This window comes from Chiloscyllium plagiosum, unplaced genomic scaffold, assembly GCF_037043375.1.
Source record: "Chiloscyllium plagiosum isolate Xiang-an unplaced genomic scaffold, Cpla_swu_hap1 HiC_scaffold_9, whole genome shotgun sequence".
NCBI classification, from domain to species: domain Eukaryota; kingdom Metazoa; phylum Chordata; class Chondrichthyes; order Orectolobiformes; family Hemiscylliidae; genus Chiloscyllium; species Chiloscyllium plagiosum.
The window spans coordinates 90,239,120-90,264,740 of record NW_028270147.1 but is presented as its reverse complement, the minus strand read 5'-3'; the positions used below and the strand labels follow the sequence as shown (position 1 = coordinate 90,264,740).

General features: G+C 43.2%; 1 protein-coding gene across 3 annotated transcripts in view; it reads left to right on the top strand.

Annotated features, from left to right (window-relative positions):
• LOC122554649 (ADAMTS-like protein 2) overlaps positions 1 to 25,621 on the top strand; it is a 122,952-nt gene that overhangs the window by 28,982 nt on the left and 68,349 nt on the right. For all 3 annotated transcript variants that reach the window (XM_087990286.1, XM_043700011.2, XM_087990285.1), the window contains exons 3-5: positions 12,854 to 12,929; positions 16,813 to 16,915; positions 22,186 to 22,331. In XM_087990286.1, the coding sequence (XP_087846412.1) occupies positions 12,854 to 12,929; positions 16,813 to 16,915; positions 22,186 to 22,331 (325 nt within the window). The remainder of the gene's footprint in view (positions 1 to 12,853; positions 12,930 to 16,812; positions 16,916 to 22,185; positions 22,332 to 25,621) is intronic.

Below are 25,621 nucleotides of genomic sequence, written 5' to 3'. Positions count from 1 at the left end.
AACGAATCACCAGGGCCTGATAATGTATATCCCAGAGTACTGGTGGTTGTCATCTGAAATTCCAGACTTTAGAGTGGTTCCTACAGATTGGAGGGTGGGAAATGTAAGCCCACTATTTAAAAGGGGGGAGGTAAAACCTAGAATAACACACCAGTTAACCTAATATAAGTAGTGGGGAAAATAATAGAGTCTATTATGAAAGACCTGATAACAGTACGCATTGAAAGAATTAATGAGGTTGGATGAAGCCAGTATGGGCTTATGAAAGGCTAATCATGCTTAACAAATCATGCTCAAGGATAGAAAAGAGAACCTGTGGATGTGGTGTATTTGAATTTTCAGAAGGCTTTTGATGAGGTCCTTTTATAAAAGGTAAATGAGCAAAGTTAAAGCACATGGGATGAGGGTAATCTATTGGCATGGATCGAGAATTGGTTGACGGTCAGGATTTGATTTGATTTATTGTCACATGAAAAGTTTTGTTTTGTACGCAGTACGGGCAGATTATACCATGCAAAGTACTTTTGGGTAATAGAACAGAGTGAGGAATACAATATTATGGCTATAGATAAGGTGCACAACGAGCAAGATGAACTTTAAATTTAAAATTTGAGAGGTCCATTCAGAATTCTAGTAACAGTGGGGAAGAAGCTGTTCTTGAATCTGTTGGTCTGTGTGTGTTTAAGATTTTGCATCTTCTGCCTGACAGAAGAAGTTGGAAGAAATTATAACCGGGGCGGGAGGGGTCTTTGACGTTGTTTGCCTTTCCGAGGCAGCAAGACATTTAGATGGAGTCAATGAATGGAAGGTTCGGAGAGTGTGAATAAATGGTCTTTTTCCAGGTGGTATGCAGTGACTAATGGAGTACTGCAAAGATCAGTACTTGGGCCCCCTATCATCCATTATACACCTTAATGAAGGAGTCAAAAGCAACACTTCCAAGTTTACTGGTGATACAAACTGGGATGAGGTTGGGAGTTGTGAGGATGACACAAGGTGGTTTCAAGGTGATTTAGATCAGTTGACTGAGTGAACTAACATACAGCAGGTGCAGCAAACAGTTACGAAGACAAATGTTGTGTTGGCCTTCATTGAAAGAGGCTAAGGGTTCAGAAGTAGGGATGCCTTAGTGCAACAATACAGGGTCTTGGGGCAAAAACACCTGGAGTATTGCATGTAGTTTGGCATCACTACCTAGGAGCCATTGAGGGAGTGCAGTGGAAGTTCACTGGGAATTCTGGGAGTGGCAGAACTGTCATAAGAGAACAGAGAGGTTTATCTAGGCCTGTATTCTCTCGGATTTAGATGAATGAGCGGGTATGAAATGTATAAAATTTTAATGTGGTTGGACAGACTCAATACATGGAAGGCTGTGGGGGCAAAGTCACTGAACATTATAAGAAAAAGATCGATAAATTTTTAGCTTAAAAGGGCATCAAGGAATATGGGGAGAAAGTGGGAATACGGCATTGTGATAGGAGGTCAGTCATGATTCTATCGATTGGCCGAGCAGACTCAATGGGCTGAATGGCCTTCTCTTACTCCTAGTTTGTGTGTTTAATAGAACAGGAGGGTGATGAAAGGTCACAGATGTGAAACGTTATCAGTTATTTTCTTCCCAACAATGTTGCCAGACACCTTTATTTTCTCTCCCACCACTTACAATTTTTATTTCAGATTTCCCGATTCAACAGTATTTTTGGTGGTGTTTTGTAAGAAGTTGGTCAATGTCTTGCAGTTAGCAGGGCTGCTAATAATCCATATTCTGCAATACAGCAATAGGGCATAATATTAGTGCTACATTGTTTATTCTTCCAAGCCTGGTAATTACTCCCTGATTACTCATTGTAACCATCAGGAACTTGCTGTGCCTCATGCTATGAACTTGAACCCACAGTCTTGCGACTCAAGAGGTGAGAATGTTACCAACGAAAGAACAACCGACCACAGAAGTAGTTATCGAAGAATGAATGTTTAAGGCTTGTAGGAGTGGTTCGGTGCTGCAAACGCAATGGGAACATCCACTGGTCGGTCAAAATTATGAATAGTATTGAGGGTCCAAATGGAATGAATTTGCTGTTCAGAATGCGGCCTCTGCTGATCCACTGTCTCTGTCGGGCGCTGAAACTTGAAAGATTCTTTTGTGGTGTGATCGATCAGCTAATGTTGTGTCTCATTTCATTCTGCTCACACTCTCTTGTCACCCTGCAGTAGGACATGCCCCATGCCAGCCAGTGACCCCAGGCTGTAAACCTGATACTTGAAAGCTGCTGCTTGAATAGCTGCGGCACTTTGAAGAGCAGCAGAGAGGGATTACTGCCTGAGCCAGGTCTGGTTTTGATTTATCAAGGCAACCCGTGCAAGGGGTGGAATTCTTGGTATTGCTGTTGCTATATTTACACTGAAAAATAGGAAGACGGTGAATCCTTTTTATGGGATATTAATTTCTCTCTGGTGTCTCATTGCTTGCAATGGATTCTGAATTGCTGCTGTCACTGCTGGTCTTATATTTACAGCTTTCTCTCACTTTCTCTCTCTCTCTCTCTCTCTCTCTCTCTCTCTCTCTCTCTCTCTCTCTCTCTCTCTCTCTCTCTCTCTCTGACTCTCACTTTGCATTTGCAGGACTCCTAAGTGGTAAGCTTGGGTCTTGGGCTCATACTATAGAGGTTGTGTGCTCAAACCTCACTGCGCAGCGCTATGAAATTGCATTTACCAGTTTACCTGTAAGCTGGCCCCAGTAGAAATAAATGAGCAGGGATGCTTTGTCTGCAGTGCTGTGGGACACTGAATGTGAGCCAGTCACTGGTCCTCTTGGGAAAGTGCACCTGCTACTGCCTACACTTGGCTACATTCCCTCACTGCATAGCTGACACTTCATGTTCTTGGTAACTTGGTTGTCTCAATGAGCTGGAGAAATGGGGAGGGGGTAACAGGGGGATGATGTCCTTAACCGTAACAACTGTTGTAAAGTAGGGATGGATGGTTACCGTTACTTGTGATGTAATTTATGTCTTTAGAAGGAGCCAAATCCGTATGAAAGCTGGTGGGCAAGGTTAGATCGCATGGAATCCAGAGAGAGATGGCCAATTGGATACAAAATTGGCTTGAAGCTAGGAGACAGAGGGTGGAGGGTTGTTTTCCAGACTGGAGGCCTGTGACCAGCAGTGTTCCACAGGGATTGGTGGTGGGCCCACTACTTTTTGTCATTTATACAAATGATTCAGATGTGAATGTAGGAGGAATGATTAGCAGGTTTGCAGATGAGGCCAAAATTGGAGGTATGGCGGACAGTGAAGAAGGTTACCTTTTAGAGTACAACAGGACCTTGATCAGATGGGCCCAGGAATGGCAGATGGACTTTCATTCAGATAAATGTGAGGTGTTGCATGTTGGTAAGGAAAATCAGAGCAGGACGTATACACTTCATGGTAGGGTCCTGAGGAGTTTTCCCGAACAAAGATACCTTGGGTGCAGATGCATAGCTCCTGGGAGGTGGAATTGCAGATAGACAGGGCAGAGAAGAAGGCAATATAGTATTCTTTCCTTTATTGGTCACTGCTTTGAGTATAGGATTTGTGATGTCTTGTTGCAGATGTACAGGGGATTGGTTAAGCCACTTTTGGAATCTTCCATTCAATTCTGGTCTCCCTGCTATAGGAAAGATGTTGTTAAACCTGAAAGGATTCAGAAAGGATTTATAATGATGTTGCTAGGTTTGAGATAAAGGGAGAGACAGATTAGGCTGGAGCTATTTTCCCTGGGGCATTGGATGCTGAGGGGTGATCTTATAGAAGTTTATAAAATCATGAGGGGCATTGTAAGGTGACTAGCTAAGGTCTTTTTCCAAGGGTAGGGGAGTCCAAAACTAGAAGGCATAGGATTAAGGTGAGAGGGGAAAGATTTAAAAGGGATCTGAGGGACAATATTTTTATGCAGAGGGTGGTGCGTGTATAGAATGAGCTGCCAGGGGAAGTGGCGGAGGCTGGTACAATTACAGCATTTTAAAGGCATCTGGATGAGTACATGTTTAGGAAGGATTTAGAGGGATATGGCCCCCAAATATTGGCAAATGAGACTAGATTAATTTAGAAACAGACCTTGGAGTACAGGTTCATAGCTCCTTGAAAGTAGAGTTGTAGGTAGATAAGATAGTGAAGAAGACATTTGGTATGCTTTCCTTTGTTGGCCAGAGTATTGAGTATAGGAGTCAGGAGGTCATATTGCAACTGTACAGGACATTGGTTAGGCCACTTTTGGAATATTGTGTGCAATTCTGGTCTCCTTCCTATCGGAAGGATGTTGTGAAACTTGAAAGGGTTCAGAAAAGATTTACAAGGATGTTGCCAGGTTTGGAGGATTTGAGCGGTAGGGAGAGTTTGAGTAGGCTAGGGATGTTTTCTCTGGAGTGTCAGAGGCTGAGGGCTGACCTTGTAGAGGTTTACGAAATCATGAGGGGCATGGATAGGATAAATAGACAAAGTCTTTGCCCTGGGATGGGGGAGTCCATAACTAGAGGGCATAGGTTTAGGGTGAGAGGGGAAAAAAATGAAAGGGACCTAAGGGGCAGCTTTTTCACACACAGGGTGGTCTGTGCGTGGAATGGGCTGCCAGAGGAAGTGGTGGAGGCTAGTACAATTACAGCATTTAAAAGGTATCTGGATGGTTATATGAAGAGGAAGGGTTTGGAAGGATATGGGCTGGGTGCTGGCAGGTGCGATTAGATTAAGTTGGGCTTTCTTGTTGGTATGGACGAGTTGGAATGAAGGGTATGTTTTCGTGCTGTACATCTCTATGACTCTAAAATCTGGGTGGCATGCACGAGTTGACTGAAGAGTCAGTTGTCATGCTGTACTTGTGGCAAGGGGCAAGGTTGCTAGGAACCCAACTGGAGAGGTTCACACATTGTGTTGCAGGAACATTGGAGGTGACAACCCATTTAACGAATTCTTGCAGGGAAAAGTAGTTGGGAGATTGATTGGTAGTTCACAAGGTCACAGTGAGCAAAGTAAGATTTTTGAGGAGCAGGATGCTAGTGGATATGAAAGGTGGCTGTGACATTTCAGAACAATGCACCCACAATATAGTTCAGCACTTTGCTAATAATTCAACAACTTACATTTATATATTACCATTAACCTAATGAAACATTCCCAAGGTGACTCACAGGAACATTACAAAATGCGACATGGATGTTTTCTATCTAGACTTTCAAAAGGCCTTTGATAAGGTGCCTCATGGGAGGCTGCTGACTAAGGCGAGGGCCCATGGGGTTCGAGGTGAACTATTGACATGGATTGGAGATTGGCTGTCTGACAGAAGGCAGAGAGTTGGGATAAAAGGTTCTTTTTACGAATGGCAGCTGGTGACAAGTGGCTCCTGTAGGGTTCAGTGTTGGGGCCGCAACTGTTTGCTTTATATATAAATGATCTGGATGAAGAGACTGGGGTAATTCTGTTGAAGTTTGCCGACAATACGAAGTTAGGTGGACAGGCAGGTAGTTTTGAGGAGGTGGGAGGCTGTAGAAAGATTTAGACAGTTTAGGAGAGTGGTCCAAGAAATGGCTGATGAAATTCAACGTGAGCAAATGCGAGGTCTTGCACTTTGGAAAAAAGAACACAGGCATGGACTATTTTTTAAAGCGGTGAGAAAATTCATAAAGCCAAAGTACAAAGGGATCTGGAAGTGCTCGTACAGGATTCTCTAAAGGTTGACTTGCAGGTTGAGTCTGTGGTTAATAATGCAAATGTAATGTTGTCATTTATCTCAAGAGGGTTGAAATATAAAAACAGTGAGGTACTACTGAGACTTTATAAAGCTCTAGTTAGGCCCTATTTAGAATACCGTGTCCAATTTTGGGCCCCACACCTCAGGAAGGACATACTGGCACTGGAGCGTGTCCAGCGGAGATTCACATGGATGAGTTTGAGGGGAGATCCAATAGAAACTTACAAGACAATGCATGGTTTAGAAAGGGTAGATGCTGGGAAATTGTTTCCATGAGGTGGGAAGACTAGGACCCATGGGCACAGCCTTAGAATTAGAGGGGGTCAATTTAGAATGGAAATGAGGAGACATTTCTTCAGCAAGAGAGTGGTGGGCCTGTGGAATTCACTGCCACGAGCGCAGTGGAGGCCGGGACATTGAGTGTCTTCAGGGCAGAGATTGATAAATTCTTAATCTCGCAAGGAATTAAGGACTACGGGGAGAGTAGGTATAAGTGGAATTGAAACGCCCATCAGCCATGATTAAATGGTGGAGTGGACTCGATGGGCCGAAGGCCTTGCTTCCACTCCTATGTCTTATGTCTTATGACATTGGGCCACATAAAGAGATATTTAGACTGGTGACTAACAGCTTGATCAGAGAGTGGATTATAAGGAATATCTGAAAGGAGGGGAGCAAAATGGAAAGGTGGAGAAGTATTGGCGAGGGATTCTTGAACTTAGGGCCTAGGCTATATGTGAGACCAACAACAGCGAAGCAATTCAAATATGAGATGCCCAAATGAGGACTGGAGGAGATTACGTGGGTAGGAGGAGGATGACCGAAGCAATGGAGGGGTTTGTAAACTAGAATAAGAGCTTTACAATCAAGATGTTGTTTGAATAGGAGCCAGTGCAAATCAGTGAGCATTGATGTGATAGGAGAAATGGAACCCTGTGTGTTAAGACAAGCACCAAAGGTTTATGGGAGACCAGTCTGGTGTATGATGGAATAGTCAAATGTGTAGGTGATACAGACATGAATGAGCTTCAGCAGCATGTGATTACAGACAGGAACAAATTTGGGGTGATGTTACAGAGAAGGTGGCCTTAGTGATGGTATAAATATGTGGTCAGAAACTCAACTCTGTCAAATATGGTATGAATGTTGTGAACAGACTAATTTAATCTAACACAGTTGCCGGAGAGAGGAATTTGGTGACTTGGTTGCTAAGGAACAGAGTTTGGTATGAGGATTGTCAACAGTGGCCTCAGCCCAGCCAATATTTCATTAAAGGAAATCTCTGCTCATCCAGTACAAGATGTCAGATGAGCTGTCTGATAATTTAGCATCAGTGGATTTGTTGAACTGAGTGTTGCAAAAACTAACACCACACTGTCAAAAGATATTGCTGAGGTGCAACATGTCGGTGAGTAAAGGGAAGCACCAAGGATAGATCCTTGGGAACACCAGAGTTAAAGTGTCGGGAGCAGGAAGAGAAACCGTTGCAGGTGATACTCTGGTTTCATTCAGTCAGTCCTTGGATGAGAGCAGTGCAACCCAGAGGATGGCAGTCGAGAGGGTTGGAAGAGTATGGTGTGGTCACCTGCGTCAGTGTTTGCAGACAAGTCGGGTAGGATCAGGAGGGACAGTTCACCTTTCTCATAGTTACATAGGATATCATTTGTGACTTTGATAAGACTGGGGCAGCGGCTGAAACCTGATTGGGAGGATTCAAACCAAGTTCCAAGTAAGATGGGCACAAGTTTGCAAGGATGGAGAGATCAAGGTGTTCTTGTTTTTGGAGAGGAATTAAAAATGGATGTGGAATCTTCCTGGTTGTCACTGTCTGCACAACTCGGTCAGCTGATGAATCAGTACCCCTGCCCAGTTGAGCACCAGTTGGAAGAGGCACTAAGGGTGATAAGAACACAGAGTAAGCTGGGAGGGACACTTCAATGTTTGGTAGCACCACTACTGTCCAAGCTGACTAAGTCCTGAAAAACTTATCTGCCCAAGTTGGGCAGATGGTGAGGGAAGCAACTTGAAGGAGAAACAAACCACTTCACCGTCACTGTCACAGATACATCCATCGATGGTAATATTGTTAGGAGTGACCTGCTTTGAGAACTGTTTTAGATATAAGGAACCCCTGGTGAGTAGTAGCGCGCAAATATCAGAAAAAAAATGTTTTTCATGAAAATCTTAAACAGTGACTCTTGGAAAAGAAAACTTGTTTTGACCCTTGCTTGGAACCTTATTGACCATTCCTCCATCAATAAACCAAACTCCTAGAACTCCCTGCAAGTAGTACAAGAGCACAAAAGAATAGGGTGATATTGAACTTGTACGAGACGTTTGTTAAATATCGGCTGGACTGCTATGTGCAGTTGTGGGCCCCGCAACACAAGAAAGATGTAATTGCATCGGTGAGATCGTAGAAACTATTTACAAGAGTGGCTCCAGGAAGGAGAAATGAGGATGGATTGAAGATGTCGGGACTGTTCTCAAGGAGAAAAAGGATGAAAGGAGATTTAATAGAGGTCTTCAGAATCATGAGTGGGCTGGATAGAGTAAATAGGGAGAGAATATTCCTGCTTATAAAAGAAAAACGAATGAGGGGGGGCATAGACGTGAGAATGACCTTTTTCCACACAGCAAGCAGAATGGATTGCATGGAAATGTGGTGGAGACAGGTTCAATTGTGGCATTTACGGTGGTGTTGAATGATTATTTGGATGGAAATGGTGAGCAGGGATTTTGGGAAAAGACAGGAGGTTGACACTAGGTAATAGAACCAGTACAGGCATGATGGGCTGATTGGCCTCCTGTGCTGTACCAGTTTAATGATTGTGATTCTAACAGCACTGTGGGTGGCTCAAGACGTTGGCTCACCCCCATCTTCTCAGGGGTAGTTAGTAATAGTCAGTAAATCTTTATCTTGCCAGCGATGCCCATAACCTTCTGTATGAGTTTAAAAAAAAATAAGGTGCTGTTTGGGGAGAACAGTTAACGATTTAGTTATGCTGTACATTAAACCATTTTATCTGGACAGGCATATTGATTTGGCATGCTTACATTAAGAGCTAGAATATAGACCTTGGTTACCTGTAATACATGTAACAAGGTACACTATACACTATAGCAACTCATTGACCCTCCTTTGACAGCACCTTCCATCTAGAAGGACAAGGGCAGGCAGACTGATGGGAACACCACCAGCTTCAAGGTTCCCTGCAAAACACATTCCATCCCAACCTGGAATGATATCACTGTTGCTGGGTCAAATTTCTGAAACATCCTTCTTAACAGCATTGCAGGTGTACTTGCACCAAGTGCTCCGCAATGGTCCAATGAGCTCATCGGCAACAAATGTTGGCCTTTCCGAAGGTGCCCATTTCTCATGAAGTAATTGAAAATAAGTCTGAGAGATACATAACTGTCAAGGATGCTGTATCTTCTGCATCCTGGCATCCAGTATTGATCACTGGGAAATGGGTTAAGGTTTGACATTAGCTCCCCTGAGACTTGTGTCTCACTTACTCTGGAGAAACAAAACTCCATTTTGTAGAGATCGAGGAGGGCTACTATCAGTGCCCAGAGGAGAAGTGCTCAGGATGATGGTAAAACAAGCCATTCAAACATGTCTGCTTTTTTCTTCCTGGATTTATTTTAGTATGACTAGCTGTGCTGTGTATTTTTACTTGAGTAATTTGAACAGAGTATTTAAAGCAGACCTTTATGATGAGGGAGGACCTGATTGGGATCACTTTTTTTTGTTTTTTTTTAAAACAATGGGATTGTACAAAATGAAATCAACAGCAGGACTGCCAGCACATTAGTAGAAGTTAAAACGCTGTGCAGACTTTCAGGTCATATGTTAAACTCTTTCCTCTGAGTCTTATTTCCTGAAGACACACAGACGTCTCATCATCATTAAGCATGTTATTTAAATGTAAAGTCTAAATACAAAGGGGTTGGATGAAGTGCGTTTTTTTCAAGGCAGGATACAGCGTGGGAATTCCTTGGATATTCACATGGTGGCTTAATGCAAATTGTTTTTTTTTGAAAGCATTAGTGTGACTTTAAAGGAAAGCTTCTCAGATGGTGTGGCTTGTTCGCAGTGAGCCCTTTTAGACCCCTTGCTGATAAGGGCTCCCCGGCTGTGCTTTTCATATGTAAAAGGCTGAGGTGAAAGTTCACTTCCTCCTCTGCCATTGTGCTGTGACTCCTGACCTTGCACTCGGTTTTCTTAACCCGAGCTAATTCAGTCTGTATCTTGGGAAAGGCTCCCCACTGTGGCCCCTCTCGACACTTTCCCCGTCCGTGGGAATCTGTTCACTTCCTATTGCAGGCTCAGCCATCTGTCACTACAATGGCATTGGTCTGCCAATAGTGGACCGATGAAAATCAGGGATGTGAGAGGCGCAAGAAATTTTGGATACACTTGAATGTTGATGCGGACTAAGTTATGCCATGCCTTTGGAATGTTGTCCTGACTTTCCTGTAGCCCTTCCATAGTTTCTCTTGAACTGGTTGCTCTTCACTCGAGGTTAGGTTGGTTGTGACGGTGTATCGCACACTCGTCTCTCCTGTCTGCTGAGTTACCATGTGTCCCCAGACCTTTCCATTCCTCTGAAGGCCCCTGGGACAGAGCAAGTTCCTCAGTAAAAATATTATTGCCTGTCATGACTGTGTGCTTCCCAACTCCCTCTATAAAACCCTCTGCTTTGTTCTTAAGCTGCTTTTGCAAGGCTTTATTAAGCCCTTTCTGACTGATTCTTCCCTCTGGACTTGATAATTTCACTTTGCCTTTACACTCTACGCACCACCTTTATTATCTCTGCATAGAGAAACAAAAAATATAAATTGCTGTCCTGAGCAATGGGCACAGTGAAAGAATTGACAGTCGTCTGGATGCCTGTCTTCTGTAACGTGGATGGCAAGGTTCTTCAATCCAGCAATCAGCCTCTCCTCATCCTTTTACAGCAAAATGAATAGCTGAGTTGAAGGAACAAATTTCCACTTTAACTTGGAGATCAGGCTCATTAAAATGCTTGAGTTTCTTTCAACATCACAGCTCCAGGTTGTTGCTGGCTGGACTGGCTGCTGTTGAGAAGGTGATGGTGAACTGCCTTCCTGAATTGTTGCATTCCATGTTCAAACATCCAAAAGAAATGGGAATTCCTTGTGTTTTGTGACTTTCATGGGATTTGCCTGAGAAGGTGGTTGTTGCATACAGAAGAAGAAGTACACCACAGTGATTGCTTCGGACCTAATACTTATTTCTTTTTGTGAAGAATTTAGTCCTTGTCCCTCACATTCCCCATATACAAATACCAGCATATCAGATTGAATCTTCATTCCTTAACACTGAGACGAGATGGTTAATTAAACAAACGGGTTGGATCTGATAAAGTTCCTGCTGCAATCCCTGAACTTTGTGTGTGTGAAATGCATGTGTCTCACTTGATACCTGTTCCCAGTTCATTCCATATGATTTCAATTTTGACGCGGTGCACACACTGCACCAACCCTCTGAAGAGAATCTCATCCAAATCCACCTTATCCCCCTAACCCTTCATTTCCCATGGCTAATCCACCTAGCCTGCGCATCCCTAGATGCTATGGGCAATATACCATGGCCAATCCATCTACAGAGGAACCTCGATTATCCGAATTTTGGATTATCTGAACAAGATCGCAAGGTCCTGATCCATGGCTAAACTATGTTATCAGGCATTCAATTAACTGAGCTGAAAATGTGTTGCTGGAAAAGGGCAGCAGGTCAGGCAGCATCCAGGGAACAGGAGAATCGATGTTTTGGGCATAAGCCCTTCTTCAGGAATGAGGAAAGTTTGTCCAGCAGGCTAAGATAAAAGGTAGGGAGGAGGGACTTGGGGGAGGGGCGTCGGAAATGCGATAGGTGGAAAGAGGTCAAGGTGAGGGTGATAGCTCAGACGGGTGGGGGCGGAGAGGTCAGGAAGAAGATTGCAGGTTTGGAAGGCGGTGCTGAGTTCGAGGGATTTGACTGAGACAAGGTGGGGGGAGGGGAAATGAGGAAACTGGTGAAATCCGAGTTCATCCCTTGTGGTTGGAGGGTTCCTAGGCGGAAGATGAGGCGCTCTTCCTCCAACCGTCGTGTTGTTGTGGTCTGGCGATGGAGGAGTCCAAAGACCTGCATATCCTTGGTGGAGTGGGAGGGGGAGTTGAAGTGTTGAGCCACAGGGTGGTTGGGTTGGTTGGTCCGGGTGGCCCAGAGGTGTTCTGGCCTATTGAGTCCACACTGACCCTCCGAAAAGTATCCCTTCCAGACTACTTGATGATGTTAAGGGATTTCTCCCTTTATCTATGGACAAGTGCTAGCATTTCCAATCTTTTTGTTGTGTACCTTGCTGTATGCATATTGACTGTTGGCTTTGCCTTACCAGTAACGTAACACTTCAAGGGTATTTCATTAGCTTAAAATGCAGTGGGAAATTTTGGAGGGAGTTCAAGGTGCTGTATAAAAATGTAAATTCTCTCTTTCTTCTTGGAACGTTGTCTTCAAAAACTGGAGTATGGAGCAGTACTCTGCTCATATACCGAAAGGGAGGCTAAATGGGAGAGCACAGAGAGTGAGTTGGGTTGGATCACTAAACTGAGCATATTGGGATGCATCATTAGATTCTGGCCAACGGATTGAACCGAGTCATCATTAGGAAATGAGAAAGAAGAAAGTTCTAGCAAATGGCTCACCTTTCAGTCAAGGTTCTTCAATTGCGCTTCCCTTTCCTGACACAGCAATAGGTCTTTCTGAGAAAGACACACATTGGGAGTTTGCTGATGTAACTATTTAAGAAAGAGTAACATTTTGTTCTGCATTGCTTAATTCATTGAATGAATTTCCTCCATTATAGATGTTACATTGGTCAACTTCCAAATAGTTTTCAAAAATTCAAAATTGCTTTTAAACAGAAAAAGTTGGAAATGCTCAGCAGGTCAAGCAGCATCTGTGCAGAAAGAAAGTGTTCATGTTTCAGTATTGGGACCTTTCATTAGGTGGTGAAAGCTGTAGTCCAGTTATATGAGAGGATAGAATTTGGTTTGAGCTGTTAAATTGGATTCAACTGTACAGCATATTTATTGAAATGTGGCTTTTTTGTTGCAGACGTATAATTTCACAAAACAAGAATGACACCTTTTGCACTGGATCACCTCGGCGCTACCAATTATGCCAAATCCAGGTAAAATTTTCTACTTCTGTGTCTCAAAGTCTGTTTTATCTTATTTCTTTCATCCCCCCCCTCATTCTTGCTTCTTTGGTACAAACTCACTCGCAAATAACAATGTCAGATATTCAATGCTTCTCCTTCATTGAGTCTGTACTGCCTATGGTCACCATTGGATTTATTTTTGGGATTCTACCTGGTCTGACAGTCACCGACCTCGCTTTAAATGAACTATGTGTTGCCAAAAAATTTACTTTTTCCCTTTATCTGCCCAACTTCTTATAAACAACAACTAAGATTCAAGGGTCAAACAGAGAAACTTTGCGATTGCCACTGCAGAATGGCACGCACCTCATAGTACCAGACCATCCTTCTGTCAGCTTTGGCACAACTGATAGCACTTACCTCTGTGAATCAGAAGATTTTCTCTACAGTCATGAGATCCGAGCATTGCTGGCTGGGTCAGCAATTATTGCTCATTCCTAATTGCCCTCAAGAAAATGGCGAGCTTCCTTTCCAAACTGCTGCACTCTTTGGAATATAGTATACACTCACAGTGCTGTTAAAAGTTTCCAGGATTTTGGCACAGTGACAATGAAGGAATGGAGATGTCTTTCCAAATAAGGAAACTTGCAGGTTGTGGTGTTCCAATGTATACAGAGTCCTACAGCACGTAAACAGACCCTTTGGTCCAACCCGTCCATGTCAACGAAGTTCCCAAACTAAACTAGTCTCACTTGCCTGCATTTGATCAAATCACTAAATCGTTCCCATTCATCTACCTATCCAAATGTCTTTTAAATGTTGTAACTGTACCTGCATCTACCACTTCCTCTGGCAGTTCATTCCACACACAAAGCACCCACTGTGTGAAAAAATTGCCCTCGGGTCCCTTTTCTAAATCTTTCCCCTCTCACCATAAAAATATTCCCCCTAGTTTTTAACTCACCCAACTTAGGGAAAAGACCTTTGCTATTAACTTTATCTATGTCCCTCATGATTTTGTAAACCTCAAGAAGGTCACCCCTCAACCTCCTTCACTCCAGTGAAACATGTCCCAGCCTATCCTTATAACTCAAACCCTTCAGTCCCAGCAACATCCTGGTATGTCTTTTCTGAACCCTCTCCAGTTTAATAATATCCTTCCTATCGCAGGGCAACCAGAACTATATGCAGTACTCCAAAAGTGGCCTCAACATCCTGTACCACCTCATTAGGACATCCCAACTCCTATACTCAATAGTCTGAGCAATGAAGGCAAGTGTGCTAAAAGCCACCTTAACCACCCTATCTATGCATGATGCAACCTTCTCACAACCATGTATCTGAACCCCTGGTCTCTTTGTTTGACAACACTACTGAGGAGCTGAAAATGTGTTGCTGGAAAAGCACAGCAGGTCAGGCAGCATCCAAGGAATAGGAGAATCAACGTTTCGGGCATGAGCCCTTCTTCAGGAAGAATTTGCATCCTGAAGAAGGGCTCATGCCCGAAACGTTGATTATCCTATTCCTTGGATGCTACCTGACCTGCTGTGCTTTTCCAGCAACACATTTTCAGCTCTGATCTCCAGCATCTGCAGTCCTCACTTTCTCCTTGAACACTACCCAGGACCCCGCCATTAACTGTATAAGTCCTGCCCTTATTTATTTTATCAAAATGCAATACCTCACATTTATCCAGATTTATCTCCATTTGCCACTCGTCAGTCCATTTGTCCAATTGATCAAGATCCATTTGTAATCTTAGATAACCTTCTTCACTGTCAACTATACCACCAATTTTGGTGTCATCTGCAAACTTACTAACTATGCCTCCTAAATTCGCAACCAAGTCGTTTATATAAATGAAAACATAAGTGGACTGAGAACCGATCTCTGGAAAACTGCTGGTCACAGATCGCCAGTCCAAAAACTAACTCTCTATCACCACCCTCTGTCTCCTACCACCAAGCCAATTTTTTATTCAATTGGCAAGCTCACCCTGAATCCTATCTGGTCTAACCTTACTGATTAGTCTACCATGCGGAACTTTGTCAAAGACTGTCCTGAAGGCCGTGTAGACAATGTTCAATGCTCTGCCCTCATCAATTGCTTTGGTTACTTTCTCAAAAAACTCAATCACTGTTTGTGAGTCATGATTTTCCACACACAAAGCATTGTGCTGACCTTGTTGTTCTAGCTGGTGTGGTCATGGATTTTGAACTAAATGTCGAAATAACCTCCCAACACCAGGTTATAGTCCAAAAGGTTTATCTGGAAGCACTAGCTCTCAAAGTGCTACTTCTTCAGCAGGTGGTCGGCAACTACCTGATGAAGGAGCAGCGTTCCGAATGCTAGTGCTTTCAAATAAACCTGTTGGACTATAACCTAGTGTTGTGTGATTTTTAACTTCGTCCAACCTGGTCCAGCAAATCGAAGGAACCTGGATGAGTTGCTACAGTGCATTGGAACACAGGAACAAAGGAGTCTGAGTAGGCCATTCAGCCCATTGAACCAGACTTGTCATTCTAGATCACGGCTGATCACCTCGACAATGTCACTTTCTCACATTGTCTCCATATCCCTTAATATTCCAGAAGGTTCTGTCCTGAACCTTCTCAATAATTGATCTTTCACAGTCCTCTCCGGTAGAGAATTCCATCAATTCTCTGGGTGAAGAAATTCCTTCTAATGTCAATTTTAAATCACCTGCCTCGTAAGCGGAGGTTGGTTACCCTAGAACCCGGGGACAATCTAGAGTTGCATCTGTCGCATCCTGTCACATGCAACACTGACTCACACATGCAGGTGGTATACACTGCTGCTACCGTGCACTGGTGTGAAGGGAATGAATGTTGAAAGTGGTGGATGGGATGCTGATAAAACCAGCTGCTCTCTCCTGGTTTTGGTGTTGTGTCTCTTGAGTGCTGTGGGAGCTGCAGTCACAAAGTTGGCAATAGCCCATCTCATTCCAGTCCCATACCTTGTAGATGACAGACAGGCTTTGTGGAGTCAAGTGGTGAGTTACTTGCTGCAGGATTCCCAGCCTCTGACTGGCTCTTGTAACTAACAACAATAGTTATTTGTCAGGTCCAGTTGCATTTCTAGTAACCCCAGGATGTTGATGATGGGATATTCAGTGATGGTGATGCCATTGAATGTTAAGGGGAGATGGTTAGATTCTCGCTTGTTTGAAATGGTCATTACCTGGTACTTCTGCGGCACAAATGTTATCTGTCACGTGTTAACCCAAGCCTGGATATTGTCTAGGCCTTGTTGCAATGGAACATGGACTGCTTCAGTATCTGAGGTGTTGCAAATGGTGCTGAACATCGTGCAGTCATCAGTGAACATCCCCACTTCTGACCTTACGATAGAGGGAAGGTCACTGATGAAGCAGCTGAAGCTGATTGTGCCTAAGTCACTATTCTGAGGAACTCTTGCAGAAATGTCCTGGAGCTGAGATGATTAATAATTAATAAATGGTCAATTAATTAACCATAACCATCTTCCCTTGTGCCAGGTTTGGCTCCAGTCATTGTTTCTGAGTTCAGGTCTCAAGTAAGATACTTATGGACATAAATATTGACTGATGTCAGTGCAATATGAAGTGAGTGCTGTATTGTCAGTGATGAGATGTTGAACTGTGGTCTCATTTGCCCTCTTCAGTGATTGTAGATGATCCAAGCAGTATTTTCCAGCCAATGTTTACCGCTCAATCAACAGAATTAAAGTATGTTATCAAATTGGGTGTTCATCAGAATTTTCGGTGAGCAGCAAATACTGCGGTTTTCTCACAATACGGCAATAACTGCACTTCAGAAAAGTATGTAATTCATTGTAAAGCATTTGATGATATTCTGAGGTCATGAAAATGTCATATAATTGTGAGATTTTTCTTATTCTTGTTTCTCCATAGTCCTGTCCAAATAATGGCATCAGCTTCAAACAACAGCAATGCTCAGCTTTTAATGCCAAAGCATTCAGTGGGCGATACTATCACTGGGTTCCACTGTATCCAGGTAAGGAGCATGGTAGTCATCTTTAAAACCCCATCTTTTCAACCACCCCTTGTGACCCCCTAACATCACATCCCTTAGTGTCATTAGACTCCAGAAACCTATTGATATCTGTCTTGAATCTGCTCAGTTGTTGACCTTCCAAAGCTGTATAGGCTAGACATTTACGGAGAATCATCACTGAAGAAACTGCTTCTCATCTCCATCTTAAATAACTTGCCTGAGATTCTGAAATTGTTCCCTAATTTTAGACTTACCAGCCAGAGGAAACACCCAATCTATATTCACCCTGTCGTGCTCTGTAAGAATCTTAGATGTTTCAAAGAAACATAGGAACAGGAGGAGGCCATTTGGCCCGACGAGCCTCCCCTGCAGTTCAGTATGGTCATGGCTGATCACGCACTTCAAAGACCTTTACTCTCACCATCCCCATTATGCTGTATGCCATCAGTGATCAGATTATCAATCTTTGCCTTAAATGCATGCAAAGCAAATTTATAAGGTTCACAACCCACTCAGTAAAACCTTTTCTATTTTGTTCTCCTGCATCCACAGTCTTTGTTTCATTTTCCCTCGCTTGCTATCAATGTAGCACGCTCCCTGACCACTTGCCTTTCTTCAGTGATCTAAACTATGGGGATGTTTCAGAGCTTAAACATTTCTTGCTGGAAAAGCGCAGCAGGTCAGGCAGCATCAAAGGAAAATCGATGTTTCGGGCATAAGCCCTTCTTCAGGAATGCATTCCTTCTTCATTCCTGAAGAAGAGCTTATGCCCGAAACGTCGATTCTCCTGTTCCTTTGATGCTGCCTGACCTGCTGCACTTTTTCAGCAACACTTTTTAAAACTCTGATCTCCAGCATCTGCAATCCTCACTTTCATCTATGGGGATGTTTCACCATGTTTTCAGCATTTTCTAGTACTGTGGTGAACAAATCAAGGATTTTGTCATGTACTTTAGCAAAGTCCAAAATGAGTTCTAACTTGCTTGCTGATTGTTCAACTATGATGCTCCTCGTAGGCACAATATTTTCCACCACTATTCACCATGTCATGTTAATGATAACAGTGTAGTAATCAGTCACTCTTCAGGACAACCTCTTTATTAATACTAGTTTCTTTTGGTTATTATTTAATGAGATTTCTGGAAGATTTTCTGTAACTTATTCCATGAAGACAGCTGTAAAGTAACTGTTTAGTTTTTTTGGTACATCCACATTGTCCATCATGTATTCTCCAGTCCTACCTGTAATGGTTCCTGCAATTGTCTAAGCTAATCTTTTCCTTTTCACATACCTAAGAAGCTTTTACAGTCTGCTTTAATATTTCTTACTCGCTTGAATTCACATTCTTTTCCATTGTCATTTACTGTGTTTTTTTTGTAAATTGAGAAAATTTTTTAAATTTTTTACAAAATCACTACAAAACATCATAACAATCTTATTATATAAGAACAATAACAGTAAACAAACTACTGCTCTACCTCAAAAACCACTGAGGAGAGAGGAAAAAAACCTACAAAAACTTCATTTCAATAAATAACTAAAAAAGCTAAATTAAGCCAAGTTGAATCAAAGTAGATTAAGTTGCATTCAGTTAAGTTACTGCACTCAGTGCAATCCCATCAAAGCTCACCACCACCAGGATCTTCAATAAGCATACCCATATTTGTTCGGAATTCTTCCTCCCACGGGCCCCTGGACCTCCAGACGTAGCCCTCATGACTACACAAAGGTCCTGGTCACTGTAGCTGACAAGTCTGTATCTATGACTGCAGATGCTGGAAACCAGGTTCTGGATCAATGGTGCTGGAAGAGCACAGCAGTTCAGGCAGCATCGAGGAGCTTCAGCAAAATCGACGTTTCGGGCAAAAGCCCTTCATCTGATGTGCTCTTTATACAGAAAAAACCGACATTGATGGTTAGTCTCTGTAAGTCAGATATGAAGAGGAGAGTGCTTCAGTCCACGGGCGCTCTCTCAGTCACCACCCTCTATTATTTGTTAGGAGGTAATGTCTTGAAGGACATTGAGCGGCTGTGCGGGACCTGGACTCAAGAATTGGGGGTGGAGATCTCATCAGAGGAGTGGGAGGATATTTGGGAGAACGCAAGGAAGATTTCGATTTGCAACAGGACACAGGCTATGCAATTGAAAGTACTCCACAGGGCTCACTTGCACTGGAGCAGCTTGCGAAATTTAAGACAGGAGCGTCCCCAATGTGCCCAAATGTAAAACAGATGTTGGTACTCTTACTCATTACTCTTACAAAAGCCCTTCATCTGAGAACTGCTGTGCTCTTCCAGCACCATTGATCCAGAATCCCAAGTCTGCATCTATGTAATTCAGAAAGGGCCGCCTTTGTGTTTTCTGGTGCCCCATACTTGTAAGGAAGTCCAGGGGGATGTGCTCCATAACTAATCTACGCCACCCCGAGAGTCCCGGGAGATTCTCTGACACCCAGCTCATTAGAATGTTCTTCCTTGCACAGAATGAAAGAATATTAAACAGTTTCGTCCCATGCATATTCCAACAGGGGAGATTTGGCACATCCAAGAGGATGGACAGTGGATCCACCTTGACCTCAGTTCCCAAAACCCCTTCCAAAACACTCGCTATGGCACCCCAATACCTACAAAGCTTGTGGCGTGACCACAAGCAATGAGTAAGAGTACCAACATCTGTTTTACATTTGGGCGCATTGGGGACGCTCCTGTCTTAAATTTCGCAAGCTGCTCCAGTGCAAGTGAGCCCTGTGGAGTACTTTCAATTGCATAGCCTGTGTCCTGTTGCAAATCGAAATCTTCCTTGCGTTCTCCCAAATATCCTCCCACTCCTCTGATGAGATCTCCACCCCCAATTCTTGAGTCCAGGTTCCACACAGCCGCTCAATGTCCTTCAAGACATTACCTCCTAACAAATAATAGAGGGTGGTGACTGAGAGAGCGCCCGTGGACTGAAGCACTCTCCTCTTCATATCTGACTTACAGAGACTAACCATCAATGTCGGCTTTTTCTGTATAAAATCCCTAAAATGAAAGTAATGAAAGACGTCCCTCCTAGATGGCTCACATTTCTGGCTCAGCTGCTCAAAAGACATCATGACCTCTCTGTCGAACAAATCTCCCAAATAGGACACTCCTCTAGACTCCCAGAGCTTAAAGCCAGTGTCCACCGACCCTGGATGGATTCCTAACATTCCTACTATGGGAGTGAATTGGGAAGGTTTTTGTAAATTGCCCTGACCTTATTACATTATTCTCCATGCTTTAACTGTGTTATGGACAATCAGATTTCTGCAATGGTCCGTAACAGTCCTCATCTTGTCCATAAACAACAAATTGATGAGGCGACATTTTGCCTGGGAGGTCTTGATGTCTAGCCAGATTGACTGCAGGTCCATAGTCAGCCACAGAGGATAGATCGTAGGGAATTCAATTGATATTTCTTAAAAGCTGTTTTCGCATCACTATACAACACTGCCACCCATCTAGCAAAAACCCCTCCAAGACCAAACTGCTCCAGTACATAAGAGGTATGACCACTCCACCCAGTCTTGCACTTTCTCTACACCCAAGGAGGCTACCAAGCCCAGAATTGACCCTTGCTGGCGTACCTGAACCATGTTTAACACTCTTCTAATATTATTAGTAGACCTACAATCCTTAATAAAACCTGTCTGGCCCTCCTTTATGATGAAGGGCAAAACCCTCTCCAATCTCAACGTCAGCATTTTTGACAGAATTTTAAAATCCACATTCAGTAACGATATGGGCCTGTACAAAGTGCAATCCTCTGGGGCTTTCCCTTTCTTGAGAATAACAGAAATATTTGCTTCTCTCAGAGGATGCGAGGCAGTCCTGACAGTACAAGGAGTTGCTCGTATCCAACAGTTGCCCGGCCAGCATGTCTATAAACTCCTTGTAAAACAGTCCGTCTGGGCTCGGTGCTTTTGAAGTCCGTCTGGGCTCGGTGCTTTACCACTCTGGAGCTGCCTCACCACCTCGTGTAACTCTTGGATTGTCAGAGGGGTCTTCAAAAAAGACGCCTGTTCTGAAGTTACACCTGGAAGGTCCAGAGTCTTAAAAAAGGACTCCATCTTTGTCAATCTGTCCTCACAGCCTCCAACTGGTACAGCTCAGAGTAGAGCTTCCTAAATGCTGCATTAATCTTTTTGGCATTGCAAGTAAGACTACCAGCACTCTCTCTAATGGATGTGATAGATTGGGCAGCATTCCTTCATAATTTTGTTTCTTCAAATCTAGGACCATAGTTTTAGAATTAATTATTGCTTTCAAACTAAATGCAAAATTGTTTCACATTATGGTTTCCCAAGTGCTTTTGTAGCAAGGCTTTCACATTACACAACACTAAATCCAAATCGCCCGATCCAAGTTAGCTCCTCAGCCTATTGCTCCAGAAAGTATGGAATTGTGGGAATGTCACTAGTAATCCACAGGCCCAGGCTGAATCTCTGGGCAGACGGGTTCAAATCTCACCAGGATAACTGATAGAATTTGAATGCAATTAACTGATCTTGAATATAAAGTTAATCCAAGCGATTGTGACAATAACAACAATAAATAGTTGTTGTGAAAAAGAAACCCCATCTGGTTTACTGTGTCCTTTATGGAAGGAAATCTGCCATCCTTACCTCATTTGGCCTACATGTAACTCCAGACCTACCGCAACACGGTTGACCTTTAACTGCCCTTTGTAAAGGTCTGACAAGGTACTCAGTTCAAAAGCGATGAAGAATGGGCAACAAATGCTGGTCTTACCGGCATCCTATGAAAGATAAGAGAACACGAGGTATACACACCAGGAATTCATCTCGCAAAACATTATTGCTGATTTTGTTCACCCAACCTATGTGTAAGTTGAATTCACCCATTATTAGTGAAGTACTAATATTGTACACATCACTGATTTCCTGATTTGTACTGTGCTCAAATTGTTCACCAAAGGATGAGGCTCCTTGCTGTTTATTAGCTCCATCCAAAGTGATTCTAGATCTTGACCTTCCCATCCTCCCTTACTAATGTAGAAACCTTGTCTTTTCTAAAAGTCTGATTTCAACTATATTTCTATTTTGCGTACCTCTTACTGAATGCTGGATTTCCTTGGATGTTCAGTTCCTGATCTTGATCACCGTGTAGCTATGTCTCTGTGATGGCAAGCAAATCATACCCGTGTACTTCAATTTGTTCATTGAGACCATCAGGCCTTTTGTAAATGCTGTGTATATTCAGACATTATTCTCTATTCCTCTCAACAGATGACCACATTAATATTTCTAATAAACCATGTGACTTGCAATGCACCACTATTGATGGAGAGAGGCAGTTAATGGTTCCTGCTCAGGATGGAACATCGTGCCGAGACCGAACCTATCAGGGTGTCTGCATTACTGGCCGATGTGAGGTAAGGTTGATGGGTTTGACTGAACTTTGAAGAATCCATCAAACTGCATTGCTGGAAATCAGCCCTCCATTGACATGTTAACAGTATTTAAGAATAAAGGGTGGACACTGGAGTGCAATGTAGTCACTTTAGATGCTAGATCAACACTGAATTTTGATTCTGCATCAATATTGAGTTGCATTGAATAGGTTAAAACAGAAGATAGTCCATTTTGCCACTTAGTTAGATTGTGCCTGGTTTGTCTTTCAACTCCATTTGCTCCATAGCTCTTAAAAAAGCTGCATGTTGAAGAATGACTTTGCGGTGTTGTTTAGTCTCAAGAGGAGAACAGGATCATATGTTTGAGGATATATAGTAATTAGTAAGGAGTTGAGGACTGGATCTCACCAAAGTTAACATCAGAAAGAAAACAGTTTGAGAAAAAAAATGATGGTACAAATCTATTGGAATAGACTGGGACTGTTTTCCCTGGAGGCCGATGGCTGACCTTTTAGTGGTTCACAAAATCATAAGAAGCATGGATAGGGTGAATATTCAAGAGCTTTCTCCTGGGGTAGGGAGTCCAAATCTAGAGGGCATAGGTATAAGGTGAGAGGGTAAAGATTGAAAAGGGATCGAATGGGACAACCTTTTCATACAGAGGGTAGGGCGTGTATGGAATGAACTGCCAGAGGAAGTGGGTGGAGGCTGGTACCATTACAGCATTTAAAAGGCATCTGGATGGGTAGATGAAGAGGAAGGGCTTAGAGGGATATGGGCCAAATACTGGCAAATGGGACCAGATTAATTCAGGATACTTGCTCAGTATGAACAGATTGGACTGAAGGGTCTGTTTCCACGCTGTACAGCTCTATGACTCGACTGGTTAATTTCCAAGACCTGACCGTTTCCACCACAAGGTCTGAAAGGAAATGGCTGAGGAAATTATAGATGCTTTGGTCATGATCTTTCAAAGCACTCTTGATTCAGGGATTATCCATTTAAATTGGAAAATTGCGATTGTACCTCAGGTATTTAAGAAAGGTGAATGAGACAAATAAGGAATGTACCAGTTAGTTTTGTGGAGCTTATTGGAATCTGTTGTTAATGTAGGTAATCTCTACCTGTCAAAGGCCGAAGCATTTTGAGCCGATTGAAGGGAGCCAGCATGGAGTACTATCATCAGAAAAGAAGGAGATATTGGCCTTAATGTACTGAAATAGAAGATATACTTTTAAAAAAAATACTTTGATATATTGAACTTGCTGAACATTATCCTTGGCTAGTTCTTCCTCCCTGAGAACTTCCAGAACACTGAATGGATTTAGATTAAAACAGGAACCTCAATATAGTACAATGGCACAGTAAGTGGACACAGGGCAGTAGTGATAACCTGAATGAAATAACTCCACAGAGGCTGGCATCCCAACACTAAGCCACCCTTTATTTACATGTGGCAAGTCCTTAACTCTAGCTCAGCCTCATCAGAATCTGCACCCAGAATCTCTGACACTCCTGTTTATATCTGTCTGAGTGGACCAGATGTACAGTTCCTATCAGCAAACTAACTTTCTCTGTAGTGCAGCTGGCTGACCTCATTACAGTCGCTACATTCCTCCCTCTGCCTTCGAGGACATAATCTGGTCCTTTTTCTCGGAGAGCTTCCTGGGGATTTTGTCACTGGGTTAGGTTCCTCCAACCGGACGCTGTGTAAAGCGAGGGAGCCACCTCTTGCGCCAGGAACACCTTGGTAGGAATTTACTCTCTTCCTCTGCTGGCAAAGGTGTCAATGCGGCTACATCTGTCATGCCCCTCTCAGACTCCGCAGTCTCATCAATGCTTCTCAGAGAGGGTGAACCCACTGGTTCTGGCAGCCGTTCCAACTGTTCTGAGGAACTGGACATGTTTTGCTTCCACACCGTTTGTGAGTTCGTGGCTTTCATATGGTCCACGTGCTTGTTCTGGACTGTCGCACCATCCCGAACTTTACACGTTACTGGTACTGACCTCCTGCCAACCTGCCTCTTACCTGTGGTTCTTACACCAAACGTCATTCCTTGTAGCAACTCTTCCCTCTCGCATAGTGGAGTCTTGGGTCCAGCACAGGCGTTCCTGATGTTATTTCACAAAGATATCCTCCCGAAGATTTAACCTGTTGCAGTCTTCTCCCCATTGGCAATTCTGCCGGTGCTATTCCTGTGATCAAGGAAGATTCACTTATTGTCTCGGGCAACTGTCTGTGTGAAGTTTGCACATTCTCCCCATGTCTGCGTGGGTTTCCTCTGGGTGCTCTGGTTTCCTCCCACAGTACAAAGATGTGCAGGTTATGTGAATTGGCCATGTTAAATTGCCCATAGTACTAGGTACATTAGTCAGAGGTAAATGTAGCGGAATGGGTCTGAGTGGGTTGCTCTTCGGAGGGTCGGTGTGGACTTGTTGGGCCGAAGGGCCAGTTTCCACCCTGTATGGAATCTAATCTGGACAGGCCTGGATCTTTGTGTCCAAAGTCTGATACTGTCAGCTGTGACTGGAAGTATGTACAAAAAGTTTAAAACCCTTTACAGACAGTTCCATTGGTCGTACCACTGGTAGTGTACTTGCTAGAGGAAGGTGGCTCAATGCATCTGCATTTGCTTCTCTGTCTCCCAGATGGTGTTCCAACTTGTAATTATTGGAACTTCGTATTAGAGTCCCCCGCTGAATTCGGCCCAAAGCTGTGGGTGGCACAGACTCGTCCCGTTTTAAGCAGACCTAGTATGGGTTCGTAATCTGTTATTATCACAAATTTTCATCAACTGAAGTATTGGTGGAACTTCCTGTCTCCAAAAATGACCGCCAATCCTCCTTCCACTACCTGGACTTATTTATGCTGTCCATTAGCCAAAGCCTTTTTTCAGGAGTTGATGCAAAGATGGAGGCCAGGTTGTACATGACCTTTCTGTGATAATTTACCAGCCCAAGGAATGACCTATGCTCCTGGACAGATGTTGGAGCCGAGGCACCTTTGATTACCCTCACTTTATCTTCCAACGGGTGTAACACGGTCTTGTTGAATCTATGGTCCAAGTAGGTCACTTTGGGGATGGCCTGGAATACACATTTTTCCTTTCTTAGTTGTATGCTGATCTGTAAGAAATGTCTAAGGACGATGTCTAATTTTTCTAAATGTTCTTTATTAGTCTTCCCTGTTATCATCTAGATAAATGGACCTTGCAAAATGTTCTCCACTGTCCACTGAAAAATTGAACAGGCTGACAATATCCCAAATGGTGGTCTCATATATTGGGATAAACCGTTATGGGTATTAATTG